Raw genomic sequence first — 25,242 nt, 5'->3', positions numbered from 1 at the left:
ACAATGTCAGGATCCAGCAACACCTCAAAGATACTAGCCCCTACAATGCTCTTGCTCAAGCCACATGAGCCACATACAAGCAAAGGCAGCCTAGTACCAAACCACCATCCTTTGGGATTCAGTTTGGAGTTCTAATGTGACCTAACCAGAGAAGCATAAACATAACAGAAAAATGCAGTCCAGCCTATGCAACCACACTCACTGAGTTACTTGAATTTCTGAGTCTCATTCTGGCATGTCAACTATTGGCAGTATATTCCTCATGACTCTCCAGGTCTGATGTTCCAAATTCCCTCACACTGTGGGCCCAGGATATTAAATTTACTAGAAATTTGCAGAAAGTATTAAATATGGAGCATTTAACTCAAAATGAAACTGAAAAACCAAGCAACCAAGTAAAGATAAAAAATAATACAGAAAATCAAAAAGGACAGAGAAGTATTTCCTAATTAAAGAGAAGGGGGGGAATCCTTGGGTGGCTCAGCGGTTTAGCATCTGCCTTTGGCCCAGGGTGCAGTCCTGGAGTCCCGGGATTGAGTCCTGCGTCAGGCTCCCCGCATGGAGCCTGCTTCTCCCTCTGCCTGTGTCTCTCCTCTCTCTCTCTCTCTCTCTCTCTCTCTCTCTCTCGAATAAATAAATAAAATCTTAAAAAAAAAATAAAGAGAAGGGGAGGGGCGCTTGGGTGGCTCAGTCGGTGAAGCATCTGCCTTCAGCTCAGGTCATGATCCCAGGGTTTTGGTATTGAGCCCTACATCTGGCTCTCTGCTCAGCAGGGAATCAGCTTTTCCCTCTCCCTCTGCCCCTCCCCCAGCTCATGCTCTCTCTTGTTCACTCACTCTCTCAAATAAATAAAATCTTTAAAAAAGAAAAAGAGAGAAAGAAGGGGAGTCTTTAACCATGGAGGAAAAACATTCCAGGCTTCATGAGCTGTGCTCACTCACTGACAAGTGTTATTGCCACATACGTGTAGTCTCCCTGAGGGACAGAGCATAATCTTTGTCAGAATATGTATATATAATTCATGCAGGGACATAACCAGGGATACATGGGATAATCCACAAATCTTTAATAAAGACAAGAGTCTCAGCCCCTTTAAGAATTACTCACATGTCTCTGGCTGACTAGACGCAACCATAAGGCATTTAAAATATATTAGATGAAATCTAAGTTCTCCTTAATCAGAAGAGCCTCATACAAGTGTGAGATTAATCCAGTTTTCCTCGAACAGAACGGTCTCATCAAGTCAACAGTCACCATCCATCCCAATGGCAAAGGAACAAAGTTGAATGGGGCCTTCTCTTCATCTGACCCATTTCTTCCTCTCTCCAAAATGGTTTACAAATTTTCAAAATTCATATAAAGGATGATCTCCATATATCTTGATTACCTTTCTGTTTTTTCCTTAATCCAAGATGATATAATTCATTTTTTTGGTGGACCACTTGTGAATTATTTTTAAATGTAATTGTTATTACTATTACCATTCCTGTTTTTAATATATCCTGAAATGATATCAAGTACTTAAAGTATCTGCTAAGGAGGCAGAGACCTGACCTCACGGTCTGGAGTTGTTTGCCATCTGAGAGGGGTGAGGAGGCAGAAAGAGCAATAGGGCCAGTGTCTTTTTATCTATTGACTTCAGAAGGCAAAAACAATTATCTGGACAATTCAGGTGAGAAAAACTCACCTTTCCCTGAATTATTTGTGTAAAAGCAGCATTAATGGACTGAATTACTCAGATAATAGTAATGTGTTGGTCTGTGTTTAATTAAAACAAGAAAGGAAATAATGCTGCCAGGCAAGCACTTTTCAGAAGGTTTAGAGTACTGTGCACTCCAAAGGTTTTGCAGTAGGAATACATGGCTTCAGAAAGTGCCAGCAGAGCAGAAAAATTCATCTAAACAACATTAGTTTTAATTTCACTAATTCCGGGAGAAATCCACTTCACAAAGCTTATAAAAACACTGGTTTTCAAGCATGAGAGAGAAATTCTCTTTCCCCTTTTACATAAAATAAAATGTAAAAGTGTTTTCCTCCCAGCTCGTCAAGAGTGAGCTTTGTTTTTGCATTTTTGTTTTTGTCCTTTATTTTTTAATTTTACAATGTAGTACAAACTGCTCCTAATATTTCAGATGTCAGGCTTGAGGTGTTAAGGTGATTGTGACAAGATTTGAAATAATGTGGAGAGGGAACGAATGTTCAATGCACCTAAGACTGACAGAGGTATCAATCACTTCAACTAAACAATTCGCTGATTTCTGTATATGAAAGGAATCTATGAAGCTTTTAAATTCAGACCTGAGTAGAAAATTTTAATAATGAAAGATCCTCTTCACTCAGCTTCCATATTCAGTTTCATCCAAAGTCCTTATTTTAGTATGCTATGAATATCAACAGAAATTAAATAGGTCCCTTCTGTGAAGGCCTGGGTTTAGCATGAAGATTGCTTATGAAATAATGTGAAAGCTAATCTAAATGTGTTTTTGCTTTGTTTTGGTCACCTAGATGGTCATAAATATGCTATAGCCCTATGGATGGAAAAGTAACTGGATGGAAATGGAAAGAGGTATGTTAATAAATCTACAAAACTAAAAACAAAATAGTATGTTAATACCATCTGTTCCAGTTCTGTACCGTCCAACTTTGCCACCCCCCACCCCATCAGAAGGACCTAGTTAATTCACATGAACTGCTTGCTGCCTGAGATTCTTGCCAGAACACTTAACAGCCCCCTCATTTGTTGGGTGGTTTTATAGGTCTCTGGTGCTGAGCAGAGGTAGGACAGCTTGCAGTGCACGAGGAGGACAGATAAAACCACCCTGCTGTGCAGATTTAGTCCATTTGCACTGGCTCTCATACAGAAAACAAATTGCAACCTCTCACAAAGGGGCCCTTTTCTGCACTAGCAACCCTGAAAAATGCAGGCAAAAATGAGTAAATCAGGCAACTTCACATCAGGAGGAAAAAAAAATGGCTACCACTCCAACAGCTGCTCTCATAATTAAGAACAGATTTCATCACTAAACTCTTGCTGGTTATGTCTGCAGCAAAACAAATACACAGATGTAAGGCATTTACATACTGGATATTTTGTACTGGGTAACCAAACCAAATTTACCTATCTTGCTTTAGGATACTCTCTTAAAAATATCATCTAGCCAATGATGAAGTATAAGGCAACGTCCAAACCTGAAGTACAACTATATTTCTGTCATCATCTTGCAACTAAATTTATTTTGGCATTCTACCAGATTCACTTTCTTTTTACATATTCAAAATTGCAATGCGCTGCCATGGACATGACCTCTTTCAAATAATGAAAATGCGCTACCAGTTTCTTTTACTCGTAAAATTTGCTAAATTTATTGCTGCCTCATTTATCCATGTTTTAAAAGATTGCACGGCACATGCAGTAAAAGGAATCGCATTTGACCTTTTTAAAGGTAAATTGGTGTGCCATTAAATCAGAGAAATAAAATTAATGAAATGATAAAATTATGATAAAAACAGATAGGTAAGGACAAATTAATGGAATGCCACTCCACTACAATGAGAAAGCAGTCTACAGTTCACACATTGATGAAACTCACATACATTAAAAAAACATAAAAAAAGAAAAAAGAACAAAAGAAGCCCATAATATAAAGTACAAAAACAGGAAAAATCCTTTTGCTGTTAGAAGTCAGGATAGTGGTCCCTCCTGGGTAGATAGGGTAGTTGCTGGGAAGGGGCAAAAGAGGGCTTCTGGGGTCTGGTAATGCTCCATTTCTTTCTTTCTTTCTTTTTTTTTTTTTTAATGCTCCATTTCTTAATGTGGGTGCCAGTTATACTACATGCGTTCAATTTGTAAAAATTCCTCAAGCTATATTCTCAGGATCATTTTTCTACATATAAATTGTACTTCCACAAAAAATAAAATAAAATGAAGTAAAGTAAAATGAATAAAAGATAGGCAAGGCATGCACTGAACTTCATGATTTTCAATGTCAACAATAAGTACCTATTCACCGAAGTTACTCCCAACCTCTTCACATGACTCAATCCATGCAGTGTTCATAAGCTTCCTGACACTGTTGTCACAGTGTCTTTATTAACAGTACTTATCAAGTTGTAAGTTTTACTTTTGAATGACTAAATTGGACATTTGAATATTTAAGCTTAAATTAATAGCTCAATGTTTTAGGATAGTCTCTTGTCTAATATGCTCAACAGATTATCCTCCCAAAAGGTATGAATGTTAAATAAATTTTTGTGTGTTTCATTACCAGTGTATAATTTAAAGCAAAGAAGCAGTTCCAAACATGTAATTTTAAGTAAAAAGTGGTTCTAAGAGCATCTTTCAATGATGTACTGTTACACTGCTTTACCTAAGGAACAATAATCCTTACAGAAATCCATAGATTTAAGTAAACCAATTCAAAGGTAGAACGTGCAAGATAATGCCTACTCAAGCTGACATATTTTCTAAGAGCCTGAATATTTAAAATTATCAGGAATATATAACTGGTGGATTAAATAGTGGTGTAATCTTCATTTAGAATTTCAAATTTCAGCATTTACAGATGCAATGAAGCTGGAAACAAGCATTAAGGCATCAGAGTATCTGGAGAAGTAAACTTACTAAACAAGTTGTGGTGGCTGACGACGAGGGTGGTGTTTTCTACACTTTTGTCCCAGCTAGGGCTTTGAACAAAACAGCGGCTGAGTTACAAACATAATCATGTGCCCTTTACTCTAAGTGGCTTCACAGCTGCACTTCTCAAACAGTGACCACCCATGCATGAACCAGGGGTCAAAGGCATAAAGACACTTTCTTAGCCTAAGAGGAGGGTCTCTCTGACCTCTTTCTGCATGTTTGCTCATCTAGTTCAACACTGTTGCAAAGGCTGAATTCTCTCCTGATCGCTTGATCCCACACGATAATTATCATTAAACTATACCTGAAAGACAGGGATATGGAAAACATTATCCACAGTCTTCGTGTTAATCTATTTGGGGTTCACGTTTATAAGTGAAAGCCATAGAGAACTTGTACATAGCACAATGGAACTCCCCACAAACTGGTTGTCTGTTAAATAGCTGAAATAACTTTAGGCTTCACTTTCCCGTGCAATGCTTCCACAAATAGGAGACTTGGAACTGGCGTGTTCAGCTAGTGTTCATTTAGATCCATCTATACAACCTCTCAGACTGTCATCCTGAGATCTAGCTTGTGACCCAGGACCATTCAGGGCTCAATGAATTTTGATTTATGGAGTACTTGATGTTACTTGAACTTTAGCTTATGCCAAACTATGAGTATTTGCTTGTTTTAAAGAACTCCTTTGCAATCATAATTTAAAGGAACTAAATCTGTATCCTTAACGAAATTATGATTTCAAATTCCTACTCACTCTCAGAGTGTGGACACTTCTCTCCTGATCATCGACTATCCCAAATGAAGCTTTTATCTATGAGCTTACTCCTGCACTACCCACACCTTTTAAAAACGTATTCTCTGTCCTTTAAGAATTACATGTCCAGCCAGAATCCTGACAGAATGTAAGATGTAAAGTATATTATTTTCTTAATCTCTAGGCTGGGATAATGCTTGTTTATAAAACACTATGAATCCTTTTTTTAAAAAAAGAACAGCTATGTACTCGATGCCAAGGATGTAAAGACAAATAAAACAGGGCACTAGCCTGACTAGGAGCTCATAGACTAGTGAAAGAGAACTATGTAAACCTAATGAAAACATTATGGGATGGATGGATGGATGGATGGATGGATGGATGGATGGATAATATAGATGGCGGGGAACGGGTAGAGACAAGAAGTTCTGTGAAGACACATAGAAAGCACGTCATCCCACAGGGAGTAGAGGTTTCACAGAGAAGATGATAAAGAGCTTTAGTGACAGTTACCTTGATGGGGTGGGGTGAATGGATGCGGAAGGTGTCTGGTATGGAAAAACTGATGGCAAAGCATCAAGGCATGAAAGCGCATGGTGTGCTGGGGGGTTGGGAGGAGGCTGGGAACACAGCCATCAAGTTCAGAGTCAGTAAAGCATAGTATACCTGGCTCAGTGTTGTGAGGTTAAAGCTAGAGGAGTGAGTTGATATAAGGTTGTGAAGGCTGTATGCTAGGTCTAAGTATTAGATTTTTTACCTCTAGGTTAGTATTTTCTAGAATATGTTTCTGAGAATACTAATTCCCTGAATTGCTTTGCCAAAAAAACCCTCAAAAAACCAAAATGCTTTTTGATCAAGTAAGTTTAGAAAATGCTGCATCCTATAGTCTCCTTTCAGAGATTCATAATACACATTTGGTGTAATAGGGTTGAGAAAGACAGCCGTAAAAACCATCTTAATTGAACAGCATCTTCACATAACTATTGACATCTCTCAAAACTAATGTTCTACAGAATACACATGGAAGATATTAAATGCTGCTTCAGGAAAGTAGGGGAACAAAAAAACTTTTGGAGCAGGAATAGAACATGATCAGATTTATTTGTTCCTTTCCATTTCCCTTCATTAGAAAATTATTTTTTTAGCAGTTCATGTCTGGTAATGAAGTAGATATTGCACTAAATTTGAAAGAGATTACCGGCAAATAGCCAAGAGGTGACAAAACACAGGGAGGAGGGACTCTACACAAGACACTATCTCAGATTGAAATTACAAAAGTAATTCATAATAGGATAAAAGTAGAATGATGGAAACACAGCAAATGAGAAGGACTTCAAAGATTCTAGCCTAAAGACCCAGTGGAAGGCGCTCCTTTAGCCAAGACAGAATTTCAAAGAAGTCTGCTCTGTAAAAAAAGCAGTATGATCAGTGCTGGTCATTTTACGTATGAGGTACCTACAAAAACATCCACAGAGGCATACTGAGAAAGCAGTTAGACAGTGAGCATAACATAACATCTAGAGAAGTTGAATAGCAATTATGCTATACACCTGAAACTAAGGTAACACTGTGTGTCAACTATACTCCTATTTAAAAAAATTAAAAAGGAAAAAGAAAGCAAGCAGTTAGAAATATGGCTTTCAGTTTAGAAGGAAGGTCAGGACCAGAGATACATACTGTAATCATACAGATGGTATATGAAGTCATTGGAATAGATAAAATGCTCCCCTCCCAACTCTGGGGAAAATGTAGGGCAAAAAGAGTATAGAATCCAGAATACCAACATTTCAGTGTTAAAATACAAAGTTAATTAATATGTTATGTGACATTTTTTATACTGTAATCTTAAGAGTTTTTGTAATCTTAAGGTTTTCTTATAATGTAAAAGGTTCTGTTTTACATTATCCAGAAACAGAATACAGTGTTGAGCCTGACACTGTTTTATATTGTTACTTTGGTCACTGGTACATCACGTAAAGAAATCAAAATATGTTTGGAACAGAACAGAGGCTAATTAAATACACCTGAAGTCCAGAGCGATTCAGAGAATTGACTGAAGTCTTGCAGCAAATTGGTCCTGTTTGCAACTAGCCCAATATCTAAAAATTAATTCAAAATCTGATGTTCTCTTTCCTTTTATTTGTTTCTAAGGCATGTGAGAATATAAATAAAATCATATAATTCACTCAAATAATATCATTAACAGATATTAGAAAAGCATTTTGTAATTTTCACATGTACTCTTTAATTTTAATAGCTATAAAGTGTTAACAATATTAGCTAATTTTTTCTTATGTAGTTGAATTGTGCTTCATTGGAAGGAATATCACAGAATTATGTTCCTGTATTCTTGGAAGGGTGGTCTATATGCCTTCTATATAACAATGGTCTTAATATCCCACATAGCCAATCAACAAAAGTTACTAAGTGACTAATGTAAGTGAAGCACATCCTTACTCATGTGAGAAACATCAGAGAAAGAGTTGAGTAGCACAATCATAACTGAAGTAAAAAAATTGAAAAATTTTTTTATCTGTGTTAGAATTTACATTTTTCCTCAGTGAGAGGGGAATAAAACCTTTGAGAGTTATAAAATATTGTTGCACAACAACATGAATATATTTCACATTCCTGAACCAGTTACTTAAAAAATGATGAAGATGATAAATTTATGCTACATGTTTTTTATCACAATTAAAAAATTTTAAAGGAATCATGAAATTAAATCACTTTAACATACTTTTGTCCAGAAGATGTTTTATATCCTACAAGGAATAGGGAGCCGGCCACCATTTTCAGATGGTGAGAAAGAGGTGGAACTGGATCTTTAGGTTAATCAATCAGACAATGTTACTCAGGGCTTGTTAAAGAGATGTGACAAGATGAACATTCAAAAGCTAGAAAAGCTAGTTAACAAAGTGAAACAGTTAAATAGGAAAGTAGCACTAAGGTTTGGAAGATTATGAAAGACTTATGAAAACAGTAATCAACAAGATATGGTATGACTAAAGAAAGAGAATCTAAGATCAAGTTCCAGTAATAACATGGTACATGCTACTAATGGTCAACCTGAGCTTTAACCATTAAAACGAAAATACCCAGAAAGCATTTGGTAAAACGAAAATACCCAGAAAGCATTTGGTAAAACAGGGGCAGCTCGGGTGGCTCAGCAGTTTAGGGCCGCCTTCGGCCCAGGGCCTGATCCTGGAGACCCAGGATGGAGTCCCACATTGGGCTCCCTGCATGGAGTCTGCTCCTCCCTCTGCCTGTGTCTCTATCTCTCTCTCTGTGTGTCTCTCATGAATAAATAAATACAATCTTAAAAAAAAAAAAGCATTTGGTAAAACAAAAACAAAAACACTGTAGCCTGGATGTTCTTTAACCTTTACCACCAAGGTTCAAAGACACCAAATCTGAGATATATGCCAGTAAATTTGAACCAGGAATTTAGATGAAGTCCATCAACCAGTTCAGCCATCAGGTTTTGTCCCAGCGAGGTTACACCACTCACCTGTCCCTGTGCCTTCTTCACTTGAAGTTTACCTGGGAAGGTGAAGGGACTAACAAAGAAAAGTAAAAATCATTTCACTTCCAATTTGATGGAACTAAAAAAACCTCTTGAGAGTGAAACAGTCTCTTTTAAAAATTTGCTGTGCTCTACGAAACAGAATAGAGCTGAAAAAAATTAAACCCTTGATAGACTTTATGCCTTTAGGCAATCTGACAACCACTGTCCAAAAGGACAAATCCTCTCCTTTTGGATCTCAGTACTGCAGGCAACTCAGAAACTCTCCAGCTCTGATCTGTACAAAAGGTCATCTGGTGTTTCCAGATCAATCTCTGTGGTGTTCGAGTCACTACAACAGCAGATTAAATTAGCATCCACAAGAACTGCAGGTCCCTCCTCTCCACACAAACACTTGGAGGAAAAACCAGGTAAATCAGAATGCCATTAGTATATTGGGATTAGAAAATCTTACTGTAATGTATAGGAATAAAAAAAGAAGAAGAAAAGAAAATTCAACTTTTTAATTAAAACCTTCAGAATCTTATCACAAAATGTTTCAGCCTTTGCAGATTAAATGGAATTTTTTTCACTTAAAAAAATACATAGCCAACTTCTAGGGGAAAATAGTACTTAGAAAAACAAAATGAGTTTATTTTCACTAGAATGTATATAGTTAGACTATCTTACTATTTCTGTTCTTTAAATCTAATCTTGAATATTCATTTTTCATTTAAAAAGTGGGCATGTTTTAATTTCTAATCTAAGGATGATATGGCTACAAAAATTTATTTTATTTTTTTACTACTGTTAGCTACTTAATCTGTGAAATACAGCTCAGGAAAAAAATGCTGTCATAAAACCTGTTGGTATAAAGATAAGCAGTTTATTTAATATCTAATTAAATGTGGTCACCAGAGAAATCACAGCTTATGAAACTTTATCAGAAAAAGATTAATCCATTTCAGGCTTAACCCAAATGTCATAAGAGAACTCATGAATTTAGATAGGAATCCACTTATTATCCAAAGACATTTTCATATTGAGTAAGAAGAGCTGATATTACTGGTTATATTTATAGTCACTTCAATCAAATTCATATACTTTGTAACTATCATTGATTTCAGGGACAATTATCAAACTAGAATAATATAACAGGAAGTCCCGTCCTCTTTGTCAAACATTTCTATAATGTTCTAAAAGCACTTTGAGTTTACAGACCTCATTCATTGAGAAATTCAAAAAATTATACAGATTGTGTCATTTTAATGCAAAAACAACTAACAAAGAACTACTGAACAACCTATTATATGTTGGACTCAGGCACTGGGGAAATGAGGATGAAGAACAGGATTCCTTTTTTTGAAGGGCTCACACAAATCATGAGACAAACCCCGAAAGAACCACTGATATAAAGTAATAACTACTACAGGGCAAAGGCTGCTGTTTCCCCCCATATCTATTCATGCCTTTGTCTATAGCAAAATAAATTTATCTGGACACGTGGTGACCCAACATTAAGTCTGGATGCATTTCTCAGCCCTCTTTAAAGCTAAGACAGCCAGGTGACTAATTGGGGTCAATGGGATCTGAAAGAAAGTAGTCTGTGCTCCTTCCAGGTTGAAGCTTTAAAGCGGAGGATATGCCCTCCCCATTCCTATTCCTCTTCCTGAGGGCTCAAAAGGAATCTGGGCCACCTTGGATCAGGTGGACAAGTTGTAGCACTCATTATAGGTGGTAGAGCTATAGAATAAAAGAAGACTGAGTCCATGATAGAATGTCAGAGAACAAAGCCACCGTTCCACCTCAGATTTATAATGTAAGAAAAGCAAGCTTTTGTCTTGTTTTTAAGTTGCTTCTTTGGGAATCCATCACATAAAACAGCATCATGTTCTTTTCTTTTTTTTAAGATTTTTATTTATTTATTCAGAGAGAGAGAGAGAGAGAGGCAGAGACGCAGGCAGAGGGAGAAGCAGGCTCCATACAGGGAGCCCAACGTGGGACTTGATCCCAGGTCTCCAGGATCACACCCCGGGCTGCAGGAGGCGCTAAACCGCTGCACCACTGGGGCTGCCTGAAACAGCACCATGTTCTAATTAAGATTTAATAGACATGGTTCTTTCTCTGAGAATTTTGGTACCAGAAAATGTCCATTAAAAGGAAGAACCAAAAGTTTATAGTAAAAGCAAAGGAAAGCTTGAATTATAATTTTTTCATGAAAAATAAAACCCTGAACCATAAAAATAAACTAATCTTACAATACCAAAATAGAAATGAGAATTAAAACTTTACAAATTCCTAGAAGAGAATGACTTAAGTCATTTGGGATAGGGGGCCTAAGTTTTTGTTAAAAAAAACTATATAATCATGTGATAGAGGCAATGAAAAAAAAATCAACCTAGTAAGTAACAGAATAGGTCTCAAAACCTGATCTTCAACATGTAAGAAAGACTTAGGAAAATAGTAGTGAATACAGATAAAAAACAAAAAGTACAGGTCAAAGCAATTAGAATGGAACTAATAGATAAGAAAAACAAAGATGATTCAACACAAGAGTAATACGTTTACTTCCTTTAATTTGCCTCTTAAAGGCAAATCAAAAAGCGTGTGTGCACACAATGTGTTTAAACAATACAAAAAAAAACCTCTGAGCTGGAATAATGTATTAATCTGACAAGACTGAAAGACCAATCCATGTTTCAGGAAATGCTCAATACTGAGACACATTTTGATTAAGCTGCAGAAGTTTGAAGAAATAAATACTTAGGATATTCAAGCAAAAAGAGCATCATCTTCAAGATTTAACAGGATAGGCATATTTGAGGAATATAGATACTAAAGCTCAAGAGAGTCTTCAAATTTGGTGAAACTAAAAAAAAAATAGAAAGAGAGAGGTGAAGGAAGAGAGACAATGTTGTCTTGAATGAAATTCATCTTATGTTTGTGGAATTTCTTCTGGATGGCGGGATTTGAGTTGATTTTTAAATTTCATTTTTCTTCATTTTTAGATAATTTGAAGGAACATGTAACATGTTAACAAAAACGATGAGTAAGTAAGCAGAAAAATATCAAGATGGAAAGCAAACATGACAATATATTAACAACAATCAATTCTGGGTGGTGACTCTCTAATTTCCAAATATTATTATCATTTTTTTATAAGAGGAACCAGATTTGAAGGAGGAATTGGGCAGGCAAACTAGGAAAGAATAATACTCCAGGCATAAGCAAAGCCAGAAAATAATGAAAGAAAATGGTGTGCTTAGGAAACAGCAAGAGGTCTGGTAAGTAGATAAGGATGAAGTCTGGGTCAGATTATATGCTATGATTGAATTTCATTCTAGACTTTATTTTTGTCACTGATATTAACTAACATCATTCAAACCAGTTACAGTATGTTTGTCTCTATTTTTCAGGTATAAAAACACAAAGTCCAGACCTCAGGGACAAGATAATTCAGTACTAGTTCTAAGAGATGGCACAAAGACAGATGAGAAGTAGAGAGTAAACTCAAGGTGCTTACGATACATTGGTGACACCAGACAGACAACAAAGCAGTAAATAATAATATATGGTAATATAACACACACAGACTCTATAGGAATTTAGAAGAAAGGAAATTCTTTGATGGTTGGAGCAGATTGTGGAAGTGGCATGACTTATGCCATGGGCTTGAAGAAAGCCTGGAGCATTTTGAATTAAGATTTTCAGTCTCACAAGAAATTACATTGTAGGATCCCTACCCACAGCTACATCACAATTCCATAAAGATGGAGTATTTATCTTTCTTTCATACTGAACTATAAAGAAAAGATGGACTGAGTCATCGCTTAGGCTGGAATATGACTGTAGGGAAAAATAAACAAGTAAGTAAAGGCTTACCTTATATTAAAATAAATTCCAGATGGCTAACTTTTCATCTAGTTTCCTTTATGGTTTTACACATCAGATTTAACTCTTTAACATAGCTATGGAAATAGCCTTTTTAGCCATAATTACAAAAGAAGAGATCAAAAAGAAGAAAGATACAAAATTTAATTTCTACATTATAAACAAAGGTTAATCAAGAAGCTGGGAGAATTGCTTATAATTTATTTAGAAAAGGTTCATTTCCTTAATTTTAAAAACCCATAACTCAGTAAGAAAGAATACAAAGACTCCAACAGAAAAATGGGTAAAGAGCATGAAAAGAAAATCACAAAAAATTATACATGATCACCTTTGTTCATTTTGAAATTATAAATTAGATGTCTATGCATTTTTCCTTGGAAAATATGATATCTACACAAATTTATATATAAGGCTATTCATTGCAGAATAATTCACAATGGTGAAAAAAATTGAAAACAGTTTAAATGCCCAACAAAAGGATTATGTAACAAATTATGGTATCTGCATAGGATAAAACTATTGAAATTCTCAACTAAATGCGATGCAAAGATCATACACTGAACATTGCCAAAGACTGTTCAGTAACATAGCAAAGCGGTTATGGTATGCAAGGAGAATAATTGGGAAAATAACCATATATGATAGCTTCATCCTGATTCAACAAAGAAGGTCTAAGTATAGAAAAAGACCAAAAGAATCTATACCAAAATGTAAACTGTGACTATTTCCAGACTGCAGCATTACATGTGGGTTTTTTTCTCCTTTATGTTCTTAATGTTACCCAAATTTTTATAATGAAGACATATTACTCTAAAAATCTTTGCTACCCTTTGCAGCAGAACTTCCAGAAAGAGTGGTCTATATGTAACGTCTCTAATTCCTCCTCCTGATTTTCTCTAAAACTTAGACTTTGGCCCCCAAAACACTCTTTGAGGTAACTGATGACCATCATCAGCAGAAATGAAACTGACAATTCCCTTCTCTTCTTGATACCTTCTCTCCTCTCGTTTGCTAGATACTACACTGATTTCTTCCCACCTCCTGATTCTCTGTCTCTCTCGCTGGCACCTTCTCTTCTCACTAATCCCTTGATGTACGAATGCATAAGGGCTTAGCCTTCTTCTTTAGCCACACCCTAAAGGGTCACTCACACCCTAAGTGACCTCATCCAGCCTGAAGGCATTATCAAGGTATGCAGACCACTTCCAAATCTCTATCTTCTAGCCCAGATACGTATTTCTTTCTCTTCCAAATTCCACGCTTATGGCTCCAATGTGTGTGTCTACTTAAGGTGTCCACGTGGATGTCTAACAGACACCCCAAACTCAGTCGGCTCAAATGAATTCCTGCTCTTTTCCTCAAAAATTGGCTTCATATATAACTTCCCATTTCAGTTGAAAGCAACTTTCAGCTACTCAAGTCAAAAATCTGTCTTCAATTCCTCTCCATCTGTCATCCAATCAGTCGATTCTTACCTGACTCTCCTCCAAAATATATCCAGAATCCAACCTTCTCATCATCTTTGCTACCACCTAGCTCCTACAACTACTGTCATCTCTCCCCCAGATTAGGGAAATAATCTGCCAAGTAATCTCCTGCTTCCACGTCTATCCCATTACAGTTTATTCTCAACACAACAGCCAGACAGATTCTTGTAATACTTAAGTCAGACCATGATGCTCTGCGCTCAGAACCCCTCCAGGGTTCCCCATTCTCACTCGCAGTAACACCCCGATCCTTGTGGTAGCTTAAAGGCCTTACGTGATGTGGGTTCCTCTCCTATTTCCCTTCACCTCATGCATTCTCCTCCAGCACACTGTCCCATTGATGTTACAGGGTGAGGAGGTATACTCCCACTCGGGCCTTTGCCCTAGCTATCCACTCTGCTCTAACTAATTCCTCCTTTCTCCAGATACCTTCCTCCTAACTTCCTGCTCAAGTCTCTTTCTTAATGAGGATTACTTTAACTATCCTACTTAATAGAGCAATCTGCTCCCCCTCCTCCCAACCTGTCTGCACTCCTTTACAGGTGTGAAGCTAGTCACTTTGACTCTTTTCTGTAATACTTATCACAAATTATAAAAGGGTAAAATTCAAAATGGTAAAGGAGTTGCTGAGATAGGCTGTGCTGAAGCAAGAAAGGCTCCTCTGAAAGCTCATGTTTAAATTACTATGATGCCAACTGGAAAAGGGTGGCATGACCCTGAGGGAGGGACTGGCCAGAGAACCTAACCTACAGGAATTCATACTAACACACAAACATGAATGAAATAGCCAGTAATGTGAAAGCCCAGTGGGCACAACTACAGCTAAGAAGCGCAAGTTGCTGGAAGGTTGGTTTGTAGGCCAACATAAAGAAGGGTGAGGGCTGTCCAAAGATGGGGAGGCTACGCCAGGAGGTAGGAAGTTCCCTCTTAGCCGTGGGGCTGAACACAGACAGGAAGAGCCTCAGTGGGGATGTCACAGAGAGGAGTCAAGCATCCTGCAGGAGGTCTGGAGGAGACCTTCCATCACCCATGCTCTGTCTGTAAGATTTTCAAGATGTCCAAGAATGAGGGAGAGGGTAGGAGAGCGGCTGATCTATATTGTTTTCAGGGCTTATGTAGATCACAAACTGAATGTACACATCTTTTTATTTTCTAGTTTAGCCTTCTGTCACACAGATAAGGAGTCAAACATTTACTATGTATTAAAGGCATGCCACTGGCTATGTGGACCCAAATGCTCTGTAACCAGGAATATTTCTGAAGGATATGTCTCCAAGACAACAAATAAACAGAGCTCTGGATAAATAATGTGGATTGTGTTTGCATAAATTATGAAATAATGCATTACTATGAAGGAGTGAAATAGGAATCGTGACAGAAACAAGACCCATGAAGCACAAAATGACATAGAAAGAAAAGGGCAATTCTGGGACTCGGTACCCACTGGAATCAAGGAGTACCTCTAAGAACTCCATGTGTTCCAGGATATTTTAAATCCATTAAAACTTAATTCACATGGCAGAGAGTTTGAAAATGGGGTCGCTTCCCCACTGTCCCTTGTCCCCTTCACCACCCTTCTCATCCCCACATCCTTTTGCTACAGCTCACATCATGTGGCCAGAGAACAGAAGCATCTGCCTGCAGCACATACACAAAACACCGTCCACACTGCCCCCAGGCCAGGGCTTCTGCTCACACAAACCAAACAAAGAAGAACATGAAAAAAGAGACAGAGCACATATCCCTGGCAGAGCCACTGCCTGCTTTGGCTTTTGTTTCTGAGGCCAACATATAGCTCTACGGTTTATTTTACATGGATTGTGTTTACATACATCAGTAAATATGGTTCCCATTTCTCTTTGTAACAGCAGCTATAAATTATATGTTGGAAGTGTTTGGCTTTTCTCTTCCCATAAAAGGTTTGGCAGGAATTACTGAGGCCCCAAGAAGAGGAGGTCAGTGGTTGGAAGGGAGTGACTTCCTTCACCTATATCCTTAAACGAATTAACTAATTCAACAAACACCTATTGAGCACAAACTATGTGTCAGGCACAGTTAGGAAAGCTCAAGGAAGCAACGCAGCAAAAAGCAAAACAAAAATCCTTGTTCTTATGGCATTCATTTTCTAGTAAAATTCATCACCTCATCTCAGTTTCCAGGTTCAAAGCTCTCAAACCGTCTAGGGCTGAGCACAGTAGAAGGTAAATGTGAAGTAAAGAGTTACTATAAATAATTATAATAGTAATTCTGAGTTATTATTATTATTGTGGCTTATTAAGTGCTTACTTTGTGCCAGGCACACTATTCTAAGCACTGTACCAGTATTAACTTACTAAGTAGTCATAAAAAGACTATCAAATGCTATCAAGCACTGTTATATTGAATTGTGTCCCTCACAACTTTAAATTTGAGATAGAGATAGGGACTTTACAGAGGTAATCAAGTTAACAACAAGGTCATTAGGGTGGCCCTAATCCAATATGACTGATGTCCTTACAAAAAAGGAGAAATTTAGATAGACATACATGTAGAGGGAAAACAACGTAAAGACACAAAGAGAAGACAGCTATCTTTGAGCCAGGGAAGGAGGGCTAGAGCACATTCTCTCTCGCAGCCCTCAGAAGAAATCAACCCTATCAACTCCATGATTTTAGCGTTCCGGCCTCCAGAACCGTGAGACAATTTCTTTGTTCTAAGCCAACCAATTTGTGGTCCTTCGTTATGGCAGCCCTGGCATACTAATAAAGGTACAGTCATGATTCCATGTTGCAGATAAAGCCACTGAGACACAAGGTCATCTGGCTAGCCAACAGACTGGGAGCTGAAGTCAGACAATCTAGCTCAAGAAACCACACTCCTCATTTGGTTCTAAAACCAGGCCAATTACTGCAGAGATGGGTCCCAGTCAGTATTGCTCCTGAAAGTGTCTTTTGATCCTAAAGCCTGACCTTTGGCCAAAATAGAAAACTGCTATGTCTGGGGGTGACCACAGGCTGCTTGTCACACATGCAGCTACAGAATGGAACGTGTGACTAGCAGCAGGGAAACTGCACTCTCCTCTACTATAAAGGCATTGCTAATGCTGGTTAATCATGTGGATAAGTGATCGGCCCAATTAAACATGCTATTTAATACTTTGTAGCTTTAAAAAGATCGATTTCAATGAGTCATTCTAAATACTACCTGAAAATTTTAACACTTTTCTTCAGCCCATATCTTGTTGATTTTATATTTCATTTAACTGGAAATAAAGCTCAAGTGTGATAAGTTCTACTACAGGTAATAGCTCAGGAAAGCCAAATACACAGAAGAAGAGAGAAAATTCGATCCCAGGCTTGGCAATAAAATCTCAGGAGGGGGCTAAGCATTAAATTAGGGAGAATCATGTCACTCAGGCTTTGCTATATTAATCCAGGATAATCTCAGTCTTCAAGATTTCCATTATTTCCAACAAATAAACACAAAAGAACTTTCAGGATTTCATTTTCCTTTTTCTACCCACCTCATATCTCTGCCATTCTCTCTCTCTAGTTCACTCACATGCACACACACAACCACTTCCAATAATACCCTCACTTCTAGATCTTGTTTGCTTTTGTCATTTCAGCGGTATTTCTAATAAGAGTAACATAGCCAATATTTACTGAATGCTTACTATATTGTCACTGCGTTAAGCACATGACATTCTTCAACTCATCGATCAACTCCTTTTTCCAGTAACTCTGCAATGTAGATATTATCATTTTCTCCACTCATAAGAAACCTGAGGCTCGGAGACATTAAACTACTTGCTCTTGGCCACATGGCTAAGTGGCAGAGCCAGGATTTGAACCTATGCCTGGCAGAGCCATCATCATTCCACTGTGTATCCCTGTACATCTGAAAGCTTGCATGGGATTTCCAACCAAGAATGAATGAAATACAAGAGAAGAGGCTTTTGTCATTGGGCTGTACACTGATACGTTTTCCAGGGTGGAAGAGGTTGTTGGATCACACACCCATCTCTTCAAGGGACTCCAAATACAGAGAGCTCAGGCTCTTGATTAGTCCCAGGTTTGGAGTCAACACATGTAAGGTTGCGGTTTAAGGGCAAACAGCCCCGTAATCTGTCCAGATGCTGTCTGGGAAAGGAAACTTTATGAGAACTGAGAAAATATACGGGGAAAGTAAAGTGAGGCTTTCTAATAGCCTCCCCTGGGTCTCACTCTCAACGCCTCCATCACTGGGAGTAGTCTCCTATCTTATGGCTAGAAAATGTGGTTTTATAATATGAACCTAAAGGAGCCCAGAGAGGAAAGGGGACGACGGCAAAAGACATCAGCACCTTTACACAAGGCACATTTTAATATGCTTTCTTCAAAGTTTTCAATAGAGTTATAGAAGCTGAAGTTATTTTAAACTGGCTAAGTGCTTTACCTTTTAGGGCTTCGCTAGCTGAACATAAAAATACCAAAAAGTATGGAAACATTTCCACTTGCCAGCCTTCATTATGACCTTCAGAGTGACCCATCTATAAGATGAGAAACGAGTGCTTTCATCTAGTATCTAAGATCAAAGTTGTGGCTCTTCACTCTTCTAAGTCTAAGGGCTACAAATTGTCTGTGTTCCCACTGAGAGAACACACTGCGTGTAATCAGCTATGCTGTTACTAAGCCCCACTGTCCCACAGGATGCAACCTTATGCTGCAGTGGGTGACGGAGGATGGAGGTTATGGTGATGGGGAGGATAAAACCACAACAGACAGGGAAACTGAGTCTCCAGCCTGGCCACGCACCCTCATTTCATCAATGAGCAATCAGATAGCATACTGTCATTTGAAAACATTATACATCTCAAATGTAATTAAGAAATCTAGACTGGCATGAATATGTAATGTACACATTGCTCTGCAGATGCCTTTCTCGTCCGACAGGCTGGTGCCGACTTTAATTTGGAAGAAATCCATTTTCATACAAAGGTAACCAACAGTGACAGGAAATAGGAAGCCTACATCATTTATCTTCTATGAACTTAGAAAAAAAAAATCAGTTAATTGCTTTTCTAGGAAGCTATTTTGTGGAATCATGGTGCTTTATCTTTCTGCTCTTATTTATATATAAATGGTGATTTTAAAATGCCCATTGTGAAAATGCTAATTAATCAATACATCTTAAACTATTTTTAAAAAATATTTTATTTATTTATTCATGAGAGACACACACACACACACAGAGAGAGAGGCAGAGACACGGGCAGAGGGAGAAGCAGGCTCCATGCAGGGAGCCCAATGTGGGACTTGATCCTGGGACACTGGGATCACGCCCTGAGCTGAAGGCAGACGCTCAACCACTGAGCCACCCAGGCATCCCCATCTTAAACTACTTAATTGCTTATTTTAACAAATAAAATTCTGACCAACCAAAAATGGTCTCTCTGTTCTTGCAGATGAATTATCAACCACTACAAAAACTCCTAGTATACATACTACAGTCTATTAATTGATATTCAAATTTAAGTGTCTCTTCCCTTATCACTGACTAAGCTGAGAGCAGCAGGCTCTGCTTTCCTTCCTTCCTTCCCTGGCTTTTCAGATATGTTCTATTCTCGGCCATGAGAGCCCCTCTGTAAGTGCGGTCTTAAATCACTGCTACTTATTAAATTAGTAACAGAAACTAAAATGTATATGTTTTGGAATACCACTGAAGCTGAAACTTGCCAAACAAACTGATTTCATGGCCTATGAGACCCATATTCCCATATTTTGTCTCAACAGCACTGCATATTAGGCTTTTTTATAGGATTGTCCCATTTCTGCTTTTCTATATCACCTAGCACATATATGTGTATTTTTAAATTCTATAAAGTTTGAGGCCATATAAAGCACTCTCTTCAAATCTAAAATTATCATTTTAATAATTTCTTATTATTCCATGAGCCAAAGATAGGTACAGCATGAAGCTAATGATGCATAATCTTCAAGACCTCTTAAGCAAAGATTCCTCCAAGGCCCCAGGAGGGGCTCTAGCAATGAGTTAATACATTTTTTTGTAAGAATTTCAAATATAATTTTCTAGTCCTTTTTTCCTGAAGAAAATCCTCAAGATGGTATATACTTTAGGTCCCACAAAACTTGTATCTGCCCCACTAGGTTAACAGCCCCCCGTGTCTGGATCTTGAATTACATGTGAAGGGCAAAACATTTATTTTGTGTGTGTATGTGAAACAAAAAATAATTTGCTTCAACTGGAAATAAGATTTACTGTGCCCTACTCTAGAATGTTCTAGAATGCATGCTGCAGTCCTTCTTATGTCCCTGTCTCTCATCTAACACTAGTCACCTTTCCCAGTGGCACTCCAGGGAAGGCTCACTTAATGAGGGATGGCATCAAGAATAAAAAACTCAGCTATAACAACAAAAATATGTTTTTCATTAAACATAAAACTGAGCAGGGAAAAACCAGCCAAGAGACAGGTGTATCAGTTAAAGAACTCCCTTGAGGTCTTTAACTTCCACATCAAATTGCACTGAATTTTTCCACACTAATTACCTATTATTGAAGACTAAAGAATTATAACAAATAATTTGCCAGGGCAGCAGATAGAGTGCAGATGTTGTAAGAAAAAAAATGAAGAATTTATGAAGAATAAAATCAGGCGAAAGAGATCCACAAATTCTCAATTTTTTAAAACAACAGAATATTTTTCTACTACAAGGATTATGAAGGTGAGGAAATTTTCTACGACTAAAAGGCAAATTTTAAATTTAGTTTGGACTGTATGTCAGAGAAACTGCAAATTAAGGGCTAGAGTCTAATTTATTCAATTCATGTAAATTTCTTGCAGGCAGAGATCATATCGTAGATTTTTTTTTAATTTTGCATATCACATTACACCTAGTCATTGATTTGATTTCTTATGAGGACTATAGCTACACAATGCCATATGGCTATATTTGTATCTCCTTTGTCTTTACGTCATTTTTACCTAACACTTTCTTTACGCCCCCAAATCCCTCACATTGGCATTAAGTTTTGCTGTACAGCTAACGTCCTAGGAAACTAGAGTCAAGTCATGCAAAAGTTCCCATCAGGTCATTGCCTCTGTAGATTTCCCTAAAAAAACGCATTCCCTACCTCACTGGGAATTAATATTAGTACTAATCAAGAGGACATTTTCACCTAGGTACTGTGTAAAAAAATATAGGCATTAATATTTCTCATTTGCCATGTTTGTTTTAGTCTCTCTGAAAAATAAAAGCAAATATTCCCTCAAAAATAACATCTAATTAGCCAATAAAATTTAGTTCCTATGCTATAATTGTGGATTTTATAGGGATGCCCTATAAATACTGAATGATATACCTGCAAAAAGGTATTTTTTAATCTCTTGGAGTACTGTAAAACAAACAAACAAAAAAACTCTTTGAAAAGTCTGAAGGATGGGAAATATAACTGATAGATACTACCCTGCTGCTAACTGGGAAAGAATCTATTATAATGAACTTATTATAACACAGTGTGTGTTGCATGATTCAAATTATCATATTTTCCATAATATGGAGTTTTTTGCTAATGTAAAGAGTGTACTATCTTCCCTACCAAAAACAAAAAACCCAAAACAAAAACAAAAAAACAAATCCACCAATTAAAATTTTGTTCTGCAAACAACACTTCTTCCCTCTTTTCTATCAATGCATGATTGGCCTCTTTAAACTATTCAGTACAAAATGTTAGGAAGGGAGCAAGCTCACAGGCTCAATGTCATTACATGGGGGAAATGAAACACTTCCTGTATAAAAGCTCTAATTTTTCTCGGTATGACTTTCTATCTCAGGCATTTCCCTCTTTCTGTGATTACTGAACCGTAGTACAATGTGTCATTCCCAATCTGGGGTCTTGGAAGGGCGTCCTGAAAGTGTCCACGTTATTAATGGCATACCCAAAAGCCTAATGAAAACTGTACAGTTATCTACATAAGGCTGTACTGGCTATGAAAAACTGGCTTTTAACCAGGCTTTATCAGCTCATTGGGTTACAAAGTAAATAAATAAATTACTAATAAATTTGAAGTTTCTTTGGCACATAAAAATCATTTTAACAAGGAATCAATTGGGATTAAAATTATAAAGGATTCCTGGGGATTACAGTCACCTCTGTTCAAGGATAAGCCATGTTTTATTTGCCAGGTCACTGGATGATGATAACACAAATCAAAGGACTTGATAAATTCAATTTTATAAGGTGATATTAATACGTGTTTCCTGCAAATTTTTAAAAACATGAATGCTTGCGGAAGTTATATGTTGCTCCAATTAATTCCTGAGAATACTTTATGGGATCCATCATAAATGAATAATCAAAAGTGAATGTCACTTAATTTCCTCATTAGAACCTGCATAAACATCTTGGATGTATCTTCTCTAAGGGCAATATGTTGATCTCCCAATTGGTGCACTGTGCTTTCTGAGGTAAGAGCTCAGCTCAGAAATTATTAAGTTCAGCCTTGTCAGACTCCCCACAAGAAACATCAAATCATTTGTGTTTTAGTTGGTCATTAAATCAAATTAAGAAACAAAGAATATGCTAGCTACAGTGTTACTCCATCTTTAAAAACAAATGTCAAAAAGAAAAAAAAAACCTGAATATTTCCTAAGTCCAATGTTCTAGAATTCACATTTCATGTTACTTAATATACCACATCACAACAAAACAAAAAAAAATGTGCAGGCATACTTTTTCCTATGCTTTTGACAACTGTCATCAATTTGGAATATAGTATGAAATGTGCTTCTCTAAACCAAGACTTCATTTTCCATCCAGATTTACTGTTCAAGTAGACTAGACTCTTTGCTACCTCTGTGATTATGAGATTTGCTTTATGAATTCTAATATTCCATACATCTAGCCTACACATTTTGTAATGCAATAAATAAATACCTCAGATTAAATTCAAGAGGCAAATCAGAAGAATCTGAACTGAAAGATTTCACACACTTCATACAACCGAAGATCATTTTTACAGGGCAAGAAAAGTTCTTACTTGATTAACATCAATTAATCTGGATTTTAAGTTTATAATATAGATGGGACATACAATACACTCGAATATTCACCATATTCAATATTGAGTCATTTAATAATTACTTTAAAAATCATCGAGGTTTACTTTGTAAAGTTTGTCCTGGAATATTTCAAAACTGACAAAAATATTGAACTTCTGAACTCTTTCACATAAAAATTAACCTCTTTATATACGGCCTTTACAATACTTTTATTTCTACTATTTCATGTCAACACCAACTCATTCACACACACACACACACAAAAAAAAACCCTGACCTATACTGAAGGAAACATTCCCTCCAGAACGAACATAGACATGTAACTGCATTATGTTGGAACTTAAAAAAAAAATGGGTGATAATCAATCTGAGATTTTAAGAAATCATTGTTTATCTGTACATTCTCCTTTAGCAATTGCTACAAATCCTATCACATGAATGGTTCACACACTGAAAATAAACATGGTAAGTAAATTTGTATCAAGCTATCACTGAGAATGACTCAGATGGTAGGTGGCATTGAATAGAGACTCACCTCTCCTTGTTTGGGGATGCTTAACTTGGAAAGTTTGGCCTTGGCTCTGGCAGACTCTGGCTTGGTGGCCGGGACTCCCCTGTATGAGGTGCAGTGCACACCCGTTTCTGTGGACGACTTAAGCTTTGGAGACTCGTCGGGAGCTTGATCTTGGCCATCCATCGGCCGCACATATGCAGTTGGTTTCTGCTGGACCAGGCTGGGTTTTGAAGCCAGGGATGGAGGAAAGTTCTGAACACAGTGTCCGCTGCTGCTATGCTTGGCTGCCATAGCAGGTGGCCTTTCCTGGGTCTGAAGACCCACCTCTACATTACACACTTGTTTGGCTCGTGGCTGCTGTCTGCCAACACCATCTCCAAGCAAGGTCCTGAGAGAGCCTTGTTGTGCTGAGTTGGAAGAAGAAGAAGAAGAGGAAGATGAGGATGAGGGGCTCAACACAGACTGGTTAGGTTTTTTATTATGGTTCTTTGGGTTAGCAGAGCGGTTCAAATCAAGCAACCTGTGTCCGTGCTTACTTGCTCTCTGTTGGCCATCTGATGGCGGATGCCCGGCCTTCTGCCAGCCCATGGTGCCTCTCTTACTCTGCTGCACAGGGACAGCTGCTGGTGTGGAAGAAGCAGTGCTACAGACAGATGAGGGCTGGGCCTGGGCTCTTGAATCTGCAGCAAAATGTTCATCGATCTTGTTCACGGGAGCCTGAGGAACCCCAGGTTTGGGAACGCCAACAAGATGACTCTGATTAGATCGATCAGTTAAAAAGTCTTTCATTTCATCGTAATTGCCTAAAGTATTCTGGATCCGGTTGGAGAGCTCATCCCCCTTGTTAGTCTGGAGAAAGAAAAACACAGTAAGCACCTTGTCGTTAGAGACAAGGGAAATACAGGAAACAATGGAGAGGTGCCTTGATGGCTCATAGAGTCAGGGCTGTCACATTCAGAATGAGAGCTGGGAGGTGAAATCAAAATCGTTGTCTCAGAAATCCATCTACGCTGCATGGCACCAGAACCAGGAAGCCACTAAGAGCCTTAGACTACACCAAAAGGGAATCTATCCTTGGTGGTATGATGCAGCAATGGAAATCAGGATTAAGGCTTTCCAGGATTGGGTTTTCTTTGCTTTTTTAGAGTCCCTTAGAAACTTTTCTTGAAAATTCAAATTGGGCTCAAATTGTTCTGCTGCCAATTTCTAAATATATCATATTCTTGTCAGAAACCCAGAGTGACAGGCAAAAGAAGTCAGCATAAAGCTTAAAAATGAACATGAGCTAAATGTGCAAGAGGCCAACTATCCACAGTTCCGTGCAGGCCTCAGATATTAGTGAAATCTTGGAAGACCTTTCATTTTGGCAGAGTTTGTATCTCTGGCCTTTGGTGTAAATGAGAAACAATCC

At 37.7% G+C, this 25,242-nt stretch overlaps 1 protein-coding gene across 2 annotated transcripts in view; it reads right to left on the bottom strand.

Annotated features, from left to right (window-relative positions):
* Window positions 1–25,242, bottom strand: part of AFF3 (ALF transcription elongation factor 3) — a 520,935-nt gene that overhangs the window by 405,720 nt on the left and 89,973 nt on the right. For both annotated transcript variants that reach the window (XM_035695979.2, XM_025464016.3), the window contains 2 exons: window positions 24,368–24,680; window positions 23,853–24,238 (listed from right to left, as the gene is read on the bottom strand). In XM_035695979.2, the coding sequence (XP_035551872.1) occupies window positions 23,853–24,238; window positions 24,368–24,680 (699 nt within the window). The remainder of the gene's footprint in view (window positions 1–23,852; window positions 24,239–24,367; window positions 24,681–25,242) is intronic.

Source organism: Canis lupus, chromosome 10 (assembly GCF_003254725.2).
Source record: "Canis lupus dingo isolate Sandy chromosome 10, ASM325472v2, whole genome shotgun sequence".
Taxonomy (NCBI): Eukaryota; Metazoa; Chordata; class Mammalia; order Carnivora; family Canidae; genus Canis; species Canis lupus.
Note: the sequence above shows the minus strand (reverse complement) of the source record. Positions and strands in the feature narration are given on the sequence as shown.